Source organism: Cuculus canorus, chromosome 10 (genome assembly GCF_017976375.1).
Source record: "Cuculus canorus isolate bCucCan1 chromosome 10, bCucCan1.pri, whole genome shotgun sequence".
NCBI lineage: Eukaryota > Metazoa > Chordata > Aves > Cuculiformes > Cuculidae > Cuculus > Cuculus canorus.
Window position 1 is genome coordinate 6,769,347 of NC_071410.1, and position 16,784 is coordinate 6,786,130.

The 16,784-nt window shown below is 45.1% G+C and overlaps 1 protein-coding gene across 4 annotated transcripts in view; it reads left to right on the top strand.

The window, feature by feature from the left end:
• FGF13 (fibroblast growth factor 13) overlaps positions 1-16,784 on the top strand; it is a 304,993-nt gene that overhangs the window by 68,447 nt on the left and 219,762 nt on the right. For 2 of the 4 annotated variants that reach the window (XM_054075400.1, XM_054075406.1), the window contains exons 1-2: positions 74-211; positions 1,301-1,453. The exons of the other annotated variants lie outside the window; for them this stretch is intronic. In XM_054075400.1, the coding sequence (XP_053931375.1) occupies positions 1,405-1,453 (49 nt within the window). In that variant the 5' untranslated portion in view covers positions 74-211; positions 1,301-1,404. Of the gene's footprint in view, positions 1-73; positions 212-1,300; positions 1,454-16,784 lie in introns of those variants that run through there. 4 annotated transcript variants of the gene reach the window in all.

Genomic DNA, 16,784 nt, shown 5'->3' on the forward strand with positions numbered 1-16,784 from the left:
CACCAAGGGGCTCCCCCAGGCTCGTCGCGGCTCGCTCTTCCCAGCACTTTATTTTCGGCGCTGCCGAGCCAGGGCCAGGCTCCAAGGGGTGCCGGCTGCATCGGGTTTCCCCCGCCCGCCTCCCTCCGCCCCTGCCCCGCCGCGCCGCTCCGAGGAAGTTTTGCCCCCGCGGAGAAGGACGGGGCGGGGGGGAAGCAGTTTTGTCGCGCAGGTGAGAGGAGCTTCGGCTGCTCTTGGGGTGGGGGGAGGTTCCCTTCCCCCGTGGGAAAAGCGCAGGGGGGAACGCGAGCCCCGCTCTGCACCCCGGGGCAGAACCGCAGGGTGGGAGCGGGACGGCGCAGGCTCTGCGCGTTCCCCTTTTCCCTCCAGCCTCCCTTCCCGTGCCCTCCGGTTAAAGGGAGCCCGATGTCCCCTTTTTCCCTCCCGCGTCCCCCGGTTCTTGGCACTCCCGCGACGGCAGCAACAGGCTGCCGGGCTCGGGACCGGGCGATGCTAGGGACCACAGCCCCGGCACCGCAGCCTCCTGCCTGTGGGCTGCGGGGTGGCAGCGGCGCCCCGAGGGAAGGGCAGGCTGCCTTTGTGCCACCCCCAGCGCTGGGGGCACCGTCCCGGGGCTGAAAGGCAGCAGGGATGCGCGCTGCCCCCCTCGGTACCGCTTCGATAGGGTCCGGGCTGGGTGATAGGGAAGGGGATGCGCGGCCCGCGGCGGGGCTGGAAGGGGCAGCCCCAGCCCACCTTGCCGCTGGCGAGCCTCAACCTGGCGCTTCTTCTGCAGTGCCGGAGACTCGCGTCCTTCTCCTCCTCCTCCTCCCTTCTGTGGCTGCAGCTCTGCTGCTCCATCCCATTATTATTAAGGGAGGATGCGAAAGAAAAAGAGATAAAAAAAACCCCAACCCAACAAAACAAAACCAAAACCCAACACACGCAAGCAAACAGCCAAAGACAACCCCCCCCCCCCCCCCCGCTTTTCCCACCCCTCCCCCCGGTCGGTGGGACTTCCAGGACCGGCTGCGCTTCCCTGGCCCTGGGGAGGGGAGGCAGAGCCGGGGAGGCGGGGGGAAGGAGGGGGCCGAGGCCAGGCAGACACAGAGAAAATCGCTTTTGTCTCCGGCACGGCGAGCGGCGCAGGGGCCCCCCGCTCAGCGCCCCGCTCCGCTCCCGCAGGCACCGCGCCGGGGAGCGGGCACATCGCCGGCTCTTCATTATAGAGATCTTTTTATCTTTTTTGTTTGTTTTTTTTTTTTTTTTTTCCCCCGTCCCCTCCCCTTCTGTTGGTGTTATTTTTGCCTTTTCGGCGTAGAGGATCCCCCCACAGGCGCGCACGCTGCCCCCCGCCCGAGGTTTCTTTGGGTCCAGCCGGAATCCGCGACGCTCCTGGGGATTTTCCCACCCAAGCTGGGGTCTATGAGCGGGAAGGTGATCAAGCCCAAAGAAGAGAAAGATGCTTCCAAGGGTAAGGCAGGCGCAGCCACTCCGATAAACAGCATGTTCCCCGGCTCGACTGCGGACAGCCCGACCTTACCGGGCCGGGGGGGGTGCACAGCTCCGGGCAGAGTTCGGGGGACCCCCCCCCCCCCTTCCCCTCCCTCCCTGCACCGGGGGTCGGTGCCCGGTGGTGCCCCGGCCCCTCGGCACGGGGCGTGTGGGAGCATCTCAATGCGGCACCGGTGGAAGTCGGAGCCCCCCCGGCTCCTTCCCACCTCGGCCGCGCCGCCTCCCCTGCCGGGTGCTCGGGTTACGGAGCGGGGAGCCATCGCCATGGAGACGCGGAGCCGAGGGGCCGGGGGGGCATGCCGACCCCCCCCTTCGCCCCAGGTGGGGCTGGGGAGGGGGGGCTGCCCCAGCCGGGCTCCGCAGCGCCGGCCCCGCACGCAGGGATGGGGTGCCCGCTCCAAGGATGCGTTCCCGGGGGTGTGTGCATGTAGGGATGGGGAACCCGCTCCAAGGATGCGTTCCCGGGATGTGTGTGCACGCAGGGATGGGGAACCCGCTCCAAGGATGCGTTCCCGGGGTGTGTGTGCATGTAGGGATGGGGAACCCTCTCCAAGGATGCGTTCCCGGGGTTTGTGTGCATGTAGGGATGGGGAACCCGCTCCAAGGATGCGTTCCCGGGGTGTGTGTGCACGTAGGGATGGGGAACCCGCTCCAAGGATGCGTTCCCGGGTGTGTGTGCATGTAAGGATGGGGAACCCGCTCCAAGGATGCGTTCCCGGGGTGTGTGTGCACGTAGGGATGGGGAACCCGCTCCAAGGATGCGTTCCCGGGGTGTGCATGTGTGTGCATGCAGGGTGTCCCGCTCCGGGGATGCGTTCCTGGGGTGAGTGTGTGAGTGCAGGGATGGGATGCATGTCTGGGAGTGTGTGTGTGTGCATGCAGGGGTGGGACACCCGCTCCAGGGATGCATTCCCGGTGTGTGTGTGCATGCAGGGTATCCCACTGTGGGGATGCATTCGTGGTCTGTGTGTGCATGCAGGAATGGGATGCCTGCTCCCGGGATACGTGCCTGGGGGTGTGTGTAGGCATTTAGAGATGGGGTGCCCGCTCCAAGAATGCATTCCCGAAGTGTCTATGTGATGCAGGGTGTCCCACTCCGGGGATGCATTCCCGATGTGTGTGTTTGCATGCAGGGTGTCCGGCTCCGGGGACACATTCCCACACAGGTGGTTCTCCCCCTGCATCCCCTGAGCTTGCTCTGTGGAGTTACCTACGTTGAGGACGTGGGATTAAGTAGCTGGGGTGTATTCTGGGGGGTGTGTGCTGGGTAGCTCTCCATTAAGTAGTTTTTCTGTGTATTTGGAGATAAATCCATGTATCTTCTCAAATATGCAGCTGTGTAGTAGGCTGGGGCTGGTGGGGTACCCAGCTGCATGCTTGTGGCCTCCCTGGAAGAGGAAAAAACTGCTCCTTTTTTGCTAGTTATATGGAACATAATGAGCACTTCTTTGTTATTTACTTTTTTAGCAGCCTGAGAGGCCAAATCAAAACAATTAATAATTTTTCTTTATTTTTAAACTTCTTTGTTTCTCAGTTTTGAAAGTTTGTTTTTAACACTGGACTTTTGAGACCTTTGTTTTGTATTTTTATGCTCTTCCCCCCCCCAACTTTGTCTTTCCAGTTCACTTATGTTCAGAACCGTAGCATTAACATCAGATTTTTTTTTTTATTTTTCACAACAACAAAATACAGTTCATCATTCAGATGCTTTGCAAGACGTTACATTTTCTAAATAAATATTGTTTGCCTTTATGTTAGTTTCTTTGATGTTGAGTATTTTTTTTTATGGTGGCCTTATTCTCTAAAGTGCTTTTTAAATAATATATTAACCAATGCAGAACAAAAGATTCCTGCCTTTCTGAGCAATTATTTTGCATGGTTTAGAACTGTGTTATAATCCTACACAAAAAGAATTTGCCACACTTGTGTGAAAGCCTGTTTTTTCAAATCAAACTCACATATTCCATTTTGTGCTTTGATTACAAGTCTTAATGATTTTTGTGGTATCAGTGTACCAGAAGGTGTATGTTCTGAGAATCCCAAGAAAAACAACTGATGCTGGTACTCTGCTTCCAGGAGATGCTGGTACGCTCTTTGAGCTCGTATGAAAACTTTCTTTGTCACCACAAAGTAAAGGTGCAGTTTTAGATCCTGGGAGGAGCCAGTAAATGTATGAGGTGGCTCGGTACTTCTGTAGGAAAGTGAGTGGTCATTATGGTCTGTGAAACGTGCTTTTAAAAAGGATCCAGGTACAGCGGTAAGAAGGCACTATTTACCAGTTAATTTATAGGCTGTATGGCCTTCTTCAGTCTCTTGTGTAGTAGATTAAAATAGGAAATGTTTTTTCCTTTGAACCACCTGAATTTTTATTGGGTAATTATAAGTATTATAGCTCTTAATGGGAATGTTTATTTTGGATCTAATCATACTAAAACCAGGCTGTTGTGGGGGTTATTATTATTTTTTTTAATATAGTGAAAGAATAATTCGCCTGAAAAGGATGTGGTACCATTTCCTGCATATTTCTGCAGCTGTACTGTGGCACTGGGTATACTTCGGTCCTGACAAAAGCCTGTTTTTTGAGTTAGTTAACTACTCTTTCAAAGAACGGTATAATCGGGTTTCACATCAGAGTAATTTATCGTGGCAATGCCTTCATGTACCACACATTCTGTAAGATTTACGATGTAATTTTAATACCTGCGGTAAAGGCAGGTGTCCCAGGACTATATTTTCATTAGAAAAATGTGGAGTACTTTGTTAGTGAGAACCGTTTGGGAGTGAGAAAGCCTGACAGCTTTCTTGTGCATTACAGTGTCAGGCATGAGAGGAGACTTTGCTGTAGTTCTCTACAGGACTTGGGGAGGGCCGTGTTCAGCTCTACTGTAAGGAGCTGCTCTGTGTAAGTTGTTGAATGGCACTTTCTACAGCCACCTTTTGGAGTGGGGCTTTATAGAAAAGCCTGATTTATACAGACCCTTGAGGCAATGGATTTTGGTAGGAATCGGCAGAATCCAGTATAAGTAGTTACTGTCTTGAAATGGGTGTTTTCAGGTAAATTTCTCTCTCTCCTAAAGCCTGTGGTGGTATCAGGGGAGTTGCACTGGTACCAGAAGTACCAAAATATTTTTTAAGAAATAGGAAGGGTTTTTTCCCATGTCTTTTCTTAAGCTGAAGAGGAAGGTAACTGCTTACTTCAGAGTTTGTCGGCTCCACTTATAAGTCATGCCTTGAAAACCCAGTGATGACTGTTTTGCTCAAATTTTGGTTGCTTTTAAACCTGGCTGTGGATGTTTAAGAATTAACTAACTCCATCTAAGTAGAGCTTATGGATTAACATAATGAAGTCAGGGATGCACACCTTCACTTTCTACAAAATGCTGCATTAACTGTGAATGCAGATGGATCAGATGGACAAGGATTGATTTATTTTTTTTTATTTTTATTTTTTACCTGTGTGTTAGAGAGCTACAGGATACTGTGTAAGCCCAGGTAGCCTCCAAGCTGTCTTGCAGCTGTAGATTGACAGCGCTGCTGCTCCAGCACGGGGGCTGTTTGTGGTAGCAAGTGGCTTGTTTCAGAGAGTACCTTTGTCCCATCTGTGTTGGTGGATTCAAGGATGGAGCTGCTTCCCAGGTCTCTTCTCACTTCTTTGGGGTTAGCAGGAGCGTGAGGATCTGAGTAATACCAGCTCAGCATCCTGCTGCTGTAGTCTGATGGCTGGTTAACAGAGGTTAGTTATGTGCGCAAGAAATAACCCTAGGTGCTTTCCCACTGACAGCATTGCAGCTCCCACTGGTCGGGTTCTTCTCCTGCTGCCGTAGCTGGTGTGTGGATAGATGAGTGTTTTACAGGATGGGTGACTTTCCCCAATTCTCCCTCAAAAAGCTTTTGCTTTGCACTTTGAGAAGTTTATCCAGTGTTGCCAGTGAGCCTTTGGGCTGTATCAAGACAACCCATTTTGAATGAAATACTTGATAACCTTTTATTCAGAGGAGAGGTGTGGGGCAGTAGGAGAATATAGGGCATTAGAAAGTGATCTGAGACCTACTGAAATCCTTGTGCTTTGGATCTGGGCCTTAAAGTGCTCGTACTGTCTAGTATTACAGCCAGATTTTTTTTCCAGAGGCTGCTTTGCAATTTGTGTGGCTCCTCCAAGGAAAGTCAAGGGACAGAGCAGAGAATCTGAAACTAAGTCTGCGAAATGAGTTTGCCTGTATTTGTTTTTCTTTATACTAGCTGGATTATATACTGTTGCCTTCCCCATCGACGCAGATGTAGGGATGTGGGTGTGCGTGTCTTTTCCTATCACCATGCTCTCACTGCAAGAAACTTCAATAGCTTTGCCCTGAAGTCTGATAACCTCAGCCATAAGCAGTGAGAAAATGCAGAGTATATTTTCTTCTCCAGAAAGAAATATAGGAGCATTTTTTAAGCTGATAGCTTCTAATCTGAGAAGAGCGTATTGAAATAGTGACAGTAAGGGTGAAGACTTTGCAAGTATGTGTACTATTCTAATTCAGCGACAGCAGAAAACAAAGCACTTAAAGAAAGCACTTGGCAGGAAAAAATAGAAGTCTGAATTTTGAGGTATCTGTTACAGCTTTCCCTGGCTTTATGGGAATATAGTATAATGCAGCTTATGATTGAAAGGTCTGTAAAAAAGCTGACAAAAATAAAGAAGCTGATCTCAACAGTTATATTTCTATAGTACTGAATCATGAGAAAGCAACTTACTTCAGGGACTGAAGAAGAGCAGCACAGAGGCAATGTGTAAACTGACCATGTCTTGGTCTGAGTCCACTGAATCAAAATTAGCAGCAAGTACAGACTTGCATGAGAAGGGGGAAGGGAGCATGATGTTAGCATTCTTTTCTGCTGCTTGGCTGGCTCGGGTGGGACGCAGGGCATCTCTTTATCTTGTTATGGGAAATTTGGGTGCCGGTTCTTTTGCATCCTAGACAAAAAGGCCCACCAAACTTCACCACTAGCTGACACAAGAACTCGAGTTTCTGTTCAGGCAGATATTTGCCAGCAGTAGACTGGGTCTTATTGTGGTCAATTGGTGCTATTGACTTGTGATGGGTTTGTATCATAAACATTTAATGACGCTAAAGAATGAGTAGTTAAACTCAGTGTTTTAATTTTGTTCACTTCACACTAGAAATCTCTGTGCCTTCTGTCTGAAATCTGAGATTGTGGATCAACTTTGAATCGATGCCTGCATCGCCCACTGGCAAGTGACAGCCAAAATCTGAGGCACGGCCCACCCCATCCTGGATATTAATGCTGCAGGTTACAATAGATACTCAGCTCTTGGCTGAGGTTCTGATCCATTCAAAATTCCCATTGACACCAGTGGGAGTTCTCTGTGTCTGCTTGTGGCATTGCCTCTGATTAGTGGGTGGTTGTTAATGTGCCCATGCTTGGAATATTTACAGTAACTACCTCCTGTTATGACTCATTATCTATGACTGATTTTGGTTCCACAAGCTGCAGTAACTCTTTATAAAAGAGACATACATAAAAGAAACATCCTTCACTCTAAATGCCAAGACAGCGATCCCTGACATCTGTTGGTGAAACACCTGCAATTAAAAATGGAACTGGCCTTTGAGATCAAGATGCCAATACGTTCCTGACAATGCTCTGTAATAGTTTTCAGTGTTAGCTAAAGGAATCCACAGTAAATCAGTATTTCTAGGATTGTTATACTGTATGTTCTTGTATGGCTGCTCTTCATGGCAAAGAACTTGTGTTGTTTGGAAGGTAGTAAAAGATAGTAAACTTTTTTTGCTTCTAGAGGAAAACCTAATAGTTGCTTCCTGGCAGGTGCCAAATCTCATCTTTGAAGGAAAGACTCCCTGGCAGGTGAAGCCTGGGGGATGAGTAGTCCCACAGAGCATTGCAGGGGGCTGCAAAAGGGTGACTACCAGCATCCACAGCAGATGCGTAAGAATTTGTATGGCTCAGGCTTCTGGCATCTCTGGTCTGTGGCCACCCACAATATGCTGGAGACTCGTCATTAGATGTATTTGTGCCATGTACTGTGATTTCCTGCAAGGCATTGGTCTTACCCCCTACGCTTTGGGAATTTTGTGCTGCAATGTAGTCTTGGGTCAAATGGATGTTATTTTTCTTCCTCTGTTCCTCATTTTGTGTTATTACTAGAGTGTCTTTAGGAAAAGAGAGAGCTCCAGATTTATATGAACCACTTTCTCTGGAGCAAAGACATGGCAAATCCTGTTCCTCAGTCTCTTCTCTGCAAGCAGTGAATCCATGCTTCTAGAAAATCATCTGTGAATCTCAGTGTGCGGTCAATCCTGTGTACAAACAAAACATTTGAAAGTCTGGGAAGACAAGCTTCCCATCCTAGATGACCTACAGCTAAGTATTTTCAGACCAAGATCTTTGTGCCAATGTGTATTGGAGACAAAAAATTGCTCTGTTTTGCCGTGAGATTAGAGGTGCTTGAGTTTTGTGTGATTTGGTTGTGGATGCTCTTGTGGATTCAGTGGTTTTGAATCTATTTTGTGGGACTGAAGCTTTCCTAGCCACTAGGATCCCTATTAGCTGAGCCTGTCTCCCCGATCTGTGTGCCACGAACATTGTTTTCCTCTCCTCGGCTTTGTTAGCCTGACAAAATTCCGCACTTCATTCATGTCTTGGCCAAGTTTACGTAAAAAGACATATGTTAGAAAACAAAATGAAACAACTAAAGGAGTATGTTATTTACAATAATACTTCATTTTTTTAAATTTTTTTCTTTTTATGGTAACGGGTAAAGGATTTCCATGAATTGTCTGATCTGGTTTCTTACTCAATGTTTGTATTGTTTGCTGAGAGAAATGAAGGCGAAAATAATTTGAATTGCACCCTCAGGCAGGTAACAATTCAGTTCTTTTCATGAAGAGAGTGTAAAGTGAGACTGTCCTCCACTTAATTAGTTTTGTGAGAATGATGTATAAGGCAAGGTCAGCGCTAAAGGAAGAAAGAGCTGGCGTGGATTGAATGCTGCTTACGTTGTTTGAATAATTGGAGCATCACTCTGAGGTGGGAGGGAACAGAGGGACTGAAATGAAGTGGGAAGAAGAGATATTCCTGAAATAGCAATTGAATTGCCATTGGTCTGGGTTGCATCATGCATATGCTGTTCATGATCGACTATATCCAAACTAATGGTGGTTCATTACCTTTGACGCTGTGGTTGTGATTGAAGCTGAAATGAAGGTGTATTTATAGACGTTACTCTGTTTTGTGGCCCAAGTAATATCTAGATGCTTTTCAGCTTGACATAACTGATGGGAGGCTCTGTTGGTTGCTTTAAGAATAATTTTTTTAACCTGTACTTGGTATTTTTGATACATGTGCTTTCAGTTACCACCTGCTTTAGGACAAATTTCTTTTGTCTTAGTGGGATCTGATCAAACTTTCACGTGGTGTAATCCTCATCTGACCTATGTGGTCAACAGGCATTTGCTGGCTTTTTTGAAGTGACTGTTTCTTCTCTGCATGTCACTCTTGGGTGCCAGGACAGGGAATCCAATAGCACTGCTGTATCGCTTTGGTGAGCTTCTCTCTCTTCTGCGTAAGCTTTAATGTAAACTTTAACAACTCATACTGGCAACGCAAATGTGGGATTTCATCAGCAGTAATGGTACCTGTGGGTACTCATGTAGTTATTTTTCTCATCTTCTTCTCCATCCGCTTAAAACACACTGTAGCAAGAGGGAAAATACACATGTGATGAGTTGACCCTGGCCAGACACACCCAGCCCTTCTATCACCCTCCTCGACATGATGGGGAGACAACCAGAGGGAAAAGCTCATGGGTCAAGATGATAAAGACAGGAAAATCACTTACTAACCACCATCACAGGCAAAGCAACATTGACTTGGGAAAAACTAATTTTTGCCCATTGAAACAGAGTTGGATGGTGAGAAATAAAGACAAGGCCCAAAACATCTTCCCCTCCTTTTCCCCAGGCTCAACTTCACTCCTTCATTCCCACCTCCTGTACGTCCTCCCGCCTCCCTGGCAATGCAGCAGGGATGAGGAATGGGGGTTGTATTTGCAAATCTGGTGGTAATTGGCACTAAACTGGCTTTGTTTTGGTTTTGTGTTAATTTTGTGTATTGAATCCTTGGAGTTTTTCTCTCTGTTGAAGGTGAATTTTTCCTTACTTAAAAGTATTTCTGTTTTTTGTTAAATAAAAGGAAAAAAAACAGTGCAGGACATGAAGGATACAATGGGAATAAGGTGTGAAAGAACCAGGAAGGAAAGTTTAAGAGGAGGAGGACAGGGAGGACAGCTGGTAGGAGAAAGAAGTCTTGTAGAATGAACTCCAAGTGATCTGCAGCACATCAACTGCTCGCAGCCAGCCTCAAACACTCTTACCTGCAGAGCAGACACGCAAGTGGAGAGCTTGCTTCTGATTTTTGTTTATATCAGTCATTTCTTCAGGAATAATCAAAGTCTAAGAAGGTGATAGGCGTTCCCTGCCCCACCCTAGCACCTGTATGTAGCTCACTGCTATTGGCTGCAATGGTTGTTCAAGTAGCTTAGGCTGGAGTTACTTCCACCCATTGTCAATGTGCTGTCAAACTACTTATACAGAAACATTTATTTCTTTGGGTATTACATCTACTGTGAATTTCTGTACAGCTCTTTTATGTTCAATAGACATAAAAGCTTCTTACGGTGCTCTTATAGCTCATCTGACCGAGCTGTGCTACAGTGCTGCCTTGAAAATGTTAATTTTTTAAATTGTAATTATATACAGTGGTCTGAACTGCTGTCACTTCTACTTTGTTTCTCAGAGTGCTGCAAGAGAATAAGAAACTGTGATGGAGCCAATTGCCACTGAAAGCCATTGTCACTTCTTATGGGGTGCAGAGCTGGAATACCTGAACCGTGAAAGTCTCTTTTCTAGTGAAATAAAGATGTGTTGGTATTTTGGGGAGTTGTAGTATTGGTGGGCGTTGCAGGCGTATGCATTTCTTGGTGGAATCATTATTTGTAATTGTTTAAGACCATCATGTAGTGCAGGTGCTCCCTCCTATCCTGCGCTGCAGATGTTTAAGGAATAAGTCTTCTGACTGCAAATAGGAGAAAGGTCTCTGCAACCATGCTGATGTACAATCAGTGCAGGTTTGTCATGTGCTCTACTTTACGTTTGCTTCTCATCTTGCATACCAGTGACTGAACATTCAGAGCCTGCCAAAAATAGCTTACTGTTTTCAAGTGATTGGGCAAGGAGAACTGGAATGACTTGCTTGTCTTTTCTCTTCTTCTCCCTCTGCCCTGCGTTTGTTTTTTGAAGAAAGGATGTTATCTTTTAAATTTATTCTGGCGGAAGTTAATAAAAGGGGGTAAAAAAGGAATAAGTCAAAAGGGATCCAATAGCAAGTCTCTTCTTGATCACCTAATAGGAGGGCTACAGCAGCAGAAGGACTGTGATGCCAGTTTCGGGAGCTGGGAAAAGATTTCAGGGACGAAGTGTGACCTGTTTCTGTTCCACCCAAGTGTCAGGATACCTCCTAGCCAGGGAAGACAATAAAGCAGTAAGTCTGTTTTAATGGTGGAGCTTGGTTGGCATCTGGCCTGCTGAGCTCACAGACTTGTGTTACTTGGTCCCTGGTTTCTTTGGTTTCTTTGGCTGGAAGAGGGATTTTAGTTGGTTCTATCACATGATTTCTGTGAGCCTGAGAATTAGAAAATGGTATAAATAATAATCTTTTCATATAGGGTATCTAGCGGTAGGCAATAGAAAGGAATGAAAACTTTATTCCTGTTCATGCAGTAACTCATATACAAGGAGAGGACAGCACAGAAGATAGGAGGAAGGTAAAATTGTACATTTTTCCTAGTAGTGTGTTCAAGAACAGTAGATGCTCTTGTTTAGGATACTTGATTTAAGTGACAGCAATGAACGTAGAGGAGAGTAGGGTTATGCAGAGCTGTGAAAATTGTCAATTCTGTTTCGTGGTGATTTTAAACATTTGTATTTGTTCACTCACTGGGACATCAGCAAAACTTCTTTGAAGCTACTCAGGAGAAAGGCATGTCAGAAGTATTGTAAAGAAAAAGAGGTTTCAGATTTTCCGTCTGTGACCTTGTTCCACACTTGATCTGAGAAGCCCTCCAGACAAAGCTAGAAAGTTTTTGCAAGGCTTTTGAGTATGATCAGAAAAATTGGTTAGGCACTTCTGAACAATGTTAGGAATAGATTTTGGCATATATGAGTTTTTCACAAAGCACAATTTCAAGTTAGTGGTGTGGAGGATGGCAAGGAGCATAGTAGCGAGGCAGGGAGGTTTTACGTGTGCTCCTTTTGTAATGGAAGTGTCTTGTTTTTATTTCTCTGCACACTGAATGATGAAGGATGGACTTTCAATTGCACTGCAGTTTTTGGAAGGAGTAAGAAGTACCGGGATGAGAACGCAAGGGGGACAACTGGTGATGGAGTGGCAGGAGAAAGCAAATCCTGTGAAACTTTGAATGATAGAAAATTAGCTTTGAAAGGCCTCTGGAGAGCTTAAGGAAGCTGAAAAATGTAATGGAAGAGGGGATATTATAGGCATAATTTGTCACTGTTTCCAGGAGGGTAATAATAGCCTGGCTATGTATTTTCTTACTGTCGAGTATGGATTTATGAAGACCAGAAAAGATCTGATGGGAGCATCCGGAGACAGGAAGTGATCAGTGAAAAGCGTTTCAGTGGAACCAGGGTTAAGGGAAAGATGAAGTTACCAGTGACCCAGAGATGGAGACAGAGAGGCAACAAGGAGGAAAAGGAGCTTATGAATTTGCTGCAGCTCCAGGGCTTTTCATAACAGGACCAAAGATATTGGTTTATCCTCACTCTTGGCAGGAGATGACAAAACCATTATCGTTTGAGCCACTGAAGCTGTTGCAAATACTGAGAATATAAAGAGAAATACCTTTGCATACCGGGTTAACTCACCGAGTTGAGTGCCCAGGGAGGTTTTCCACTGGTTGGATCTTTTGAGGATTGCAAGAAAAGCATCCAAATAGTAAAGTGGCAGGAGAGGCTGAACCTCTAACTAAGAGAGACAGAATTTGGCTTACAAATAGCTACACTAAAAATAGAAGAAGGGAGACCCAGCTCTGTCTGATGTGTAGTAGTTTGGTCCGTCAGAGCTAAAGGATCTAAGAAACGTGTCATCTACCCTGACTTTTCACCTCTTCAATGGACTAATTGGGGAGTATCTGCGTGGTGCTTATTAAAAGTTGTATCCTATGTGTATGGGTTCAAACACCCAAGAATGAAACTAGTTGTAGTGGAGCCTTCTGACATCCGAAAGTGAAGATTGGAATTACTACTTGGCTTTATTTATTTTTTTTTTTATGAAAGCTGCAGAACTCGGTCACAGAGAAGATGAATAAACTTCCTGCTATGATGAGGGTGATGTGGGGGTATGTGCAGATTTCCATTGAATTCGAAGCATACACTTCTACCAGTCTTACCTGCATAATCATATCAGATATAACTATTTGGGATTTGGAGGACAAATCTTGCTTTAACTAATAAAGTACTCTTGAAAGAAAATTTAGACACTTTTTTTTTTCTAAAGGCACAAACAGGGTTAACTTCTGTGTTAGTATTGAAAGCAAAGAAAACCCAACAGTCCTGTCTTTGAAACTCTTAGCAGTAATACCAGGCTGTAGTGAAAATCTGACAACTTTAAACACTGCAAAACCCCTTGACAATCTGTCCTGCAAGGTGCCAAGCATCTCTAATTTTCATTTTCAGGAAACTCTTAGTAGTGTGGTTTGGGCCCCGTTATCAGTGAATGTCATGTATTCCTATCATGTCATGTTCCCACTATCACAAATTCTTACATTAAATGTATTTCAGATGGAGCAATTGACTGTGTATGAGGAAGACTGAGTGAGTGACAAAAGGCTTATAAAAGAAATCAACAGAACATAGCACACTTTCATTCCTCTCATTCAGACATGTATGAATGAGCTGTTTGTCGAGGTAGTACCTCTGTCACTAAGAGGAGAACATAATGCATTACTATTCTTTCATAAAGTTGGTAAAATCGTTGCTGTTTATTCCTCAGCAAATTATTACACTGTATGTGAAACACCCTATTCTTTTATACTACTTTTCTTAAAACATCTTGGCCTTCTTGGTAGGATCTCTAATTACTGTTTTTATTATTGCTTTAAAACTTTTCAGCTATCATTGTGCATGTATTTGCATGTATTTGAATAACTCTGCAGGTAAGAGGTTTGATAGCATATCTGTGTTTATTTGGGTGACACCTTATAAATAACAGAAATTGAACCAGGTTAGATTGAAACACAGTTTGTGCTGCTCAGTATCAGTCTTGCTGAGTAATATCCTCAGTGGGAGCATGATAGACTTTGCATTTCTTGGCGCTGACTGCTGTTGTGATAAATGAAGGATGAATATTTTAAATATTGGGTCTCTTTTTCTTTTCTTTTTTTCTTTCTTTAGGAAGACTAATACCTTTGTGTTGAATCAATGTTGTGTTTTAACATAAGCCTGAAGATGGCTCGAACAAGTGGTAAATTTTGTATTGAGGCTTGATTCTGCGACGTGGGCAGATTTTGTGCGTAGGACAAATTGCCGTGATAGCTCTGGTGATTTTAATGGAGACTTAAATATGTAGGACAAATATATTTGGCTCCTAAAATCTGATTTTGTGAATCAGTAGAAAACCTTGTGGTGAATAAAAGGTAGCAGAATCCTGTGTTTAGTTTGCAGCTTCAAAGATCACCTGGAAGATGTTGCAGCTGAAACAGCGCGGTGTGAAGTTTTTCGGAGTACTGTGTTGGATGGCCTTGGAGGCAGCTGCTGCTTCTCCCCTGCTTCTCCAGTTCTGCTGTATTAGAGCAGTGCGTGCTTCAAAACTTGGCTTTGGGGATTATGGTATCTAAAGTCCATAATTCAGTCTCTTCCACTGTCTTCATATTTATCCTCCTTTACTTATGTTTTGCCTTTGTCCACAAGCATAAGGATTATTGACTCAAAGGTCCTGAAGGATGGTCAGTACATTGATGAATTGTCTTTAGAAGGTGGTGGCATCAATTTTTGACCCTGACTGTCTGTCTAGTATCACCACAGAGTATGGAAAAGTTAGTTTTATATGTATTTTCATACTTGCAGTACACTACAGGATGTCTCTGTGTTTTACCATGTAGAGAAAACGGCTCACACTTCATAAATTCAAGCTAATACTACTTTGATTAGTGTAAGTTTATTGCCAGATAAACAATATCTTTATATGGAACATGACTGTGCTTGTAGGCTTAATACCCTGGCTGCACTGATATGAAAAATCAGTGGGTTGGCTGATGATTAGGCCCAGCTAACACGGCGTCTCAGAGCACCAGGCAGTTTGAAGCTTACAATTGAACTGTGGGATGAAACCAGATCTGCCTTTGTTTTGAACTTTTAAGTCTCATAGCAATGAAGCGGGCTGCCCTAGTCTGCCTAGCTTTATTTTCCAAGATGTAATTATTCCTTGCTCACTGACTTGAGTAAATCAATTAAAACTTTGTGTATGTGTAACAAGGCTTTGACGTAAGCTAATTGATTAGGACATGCAGGCATATGAGTAAGGCGTGGGGCAGATTTTAAAGCAGAAGACTGAAGCTTCATGAGAGCTTTCTTTCGATGTAGCGTAGCGGTAGCTATGTTCCCATCTTCTGTAGTAACAGAATTTTCACTGTGTGCTGTGATACTTAACACTCCTCTTTGCTTGTACTTGGGTCAGTCTCTTCTCAGCCTGTTCCGTAGGAATTGGGTTGTGTCTTGGTCCATTTTGCTTTGTCTGGAAGATGTTAAGGGTCCATGTGAAGGGGACCTCGAACTGCAAAGACTTCTGGTAGCCCAGCTCTTTCGGTAGGCTAATGTGGTTCACTAATTATTTCCTGCAACTTGGCTACCTCTGGAAACTGATCCCTTTTTCATATTCTCTGCCTCTGTGGGATCCCATCCACAAGCTGAGATGGGATCACAAACACGTAAATCCTTCCTGTGCTCTTGTAAGGACCTCATAAATCATAAGGACCTACTTTTGATCGACCTAAAGTACTGGAGGGCACAGCGAAAAGGGAGTGGGCACCTTGCCAGTGTTTCCTGCAAAGAAAAGTTCCTCCCTTATCCCCAAATGGGCAATTGGTCCTACTCACAGTGTCTCGACGCTGCTCACACAGCACATCTGCTGTTGGGCGGAGGGATGGCAGCTTGTACCACCAGAGCAAGCACATGAGGAGAGGCAGGAAAATCAGCCTCTGTTAAGGACCTAGCCTTCCAGTTGGTCACTCCACATTATTTTTAAAGTTATAAAAGTTCCTCGCCCTTGCTTTTCCTCCCCAGAGTATCTTCATTCAAGCTGCATGTGAACTATTGGGAATTGACGAGTTTGTTGTGATCCTGAGTCTGATGTGGTGGTGGGTATCACTTGCTGCAAGCTCCTCCTTTTCAAGCCCAGAGGGAGAGCTGATGAAAAGCAGTGTTGCCAAACCTTATCTTTAGCTACTGTCCTATGGGGATATTTTTTGTTGTTGTTTAATTGTTTGGAATTTTTTTCTATTTGCAATGCTCCTGTTAGGGGTGCTCAGGACAGCATCGCGTTGTGTGTTTTTTCTATCCGTATTACTTGGTGGTCCAGGCTGCTTGGCTAAGTGCCCTGTGGCTGGTGGATCTGTGCTGTTGATGTGACTGACACGCTGCTCTTGTTGCAAGGTATCCTGTAAAATAGGCATAGTGCCTTGGGCAAAATTAATTCTTGGTATTGATGTAGTTATTGCGTTTTCTCCTCCAGCCCCTTGCAAATATTGCTGTTGTCACATTGACTATATTTTATTGTCCTGGACAAAGACAGCTGAGGCGATTCTGTAATGCAAATGGCATATAGATATGTAGGATGTCCTTGGGAGACTCGTCCTGCAGCCTGATGTGGCACTTACCAGTCTAATGGGATATTTTTGTTTGATTTCGTGTTCCCAACATGCCCACTCTGCTTGGGTAGGTGAGAGGGCTTGCTTTCCAGGAAACATCTGTAGTGCTCTGTGCAAGGTGCTTTTGTCACATGCTCGCTGAAGACTCTTCTCCAAAGAAAATTTGGCTGAAACTGCTTTTTTTTTCAAAAAAAAAAAAAAAAAGAAAAGAAATCTTTATTGATCGTGTATCTCTGCACGTTTATTTTTTGGCTTCCCTTTAAGTTTTCCTCTTTCCCTCCTGGTTTTATTCTTGCTCTGGGCCAGGCTTGCTGTCAGATAGGCA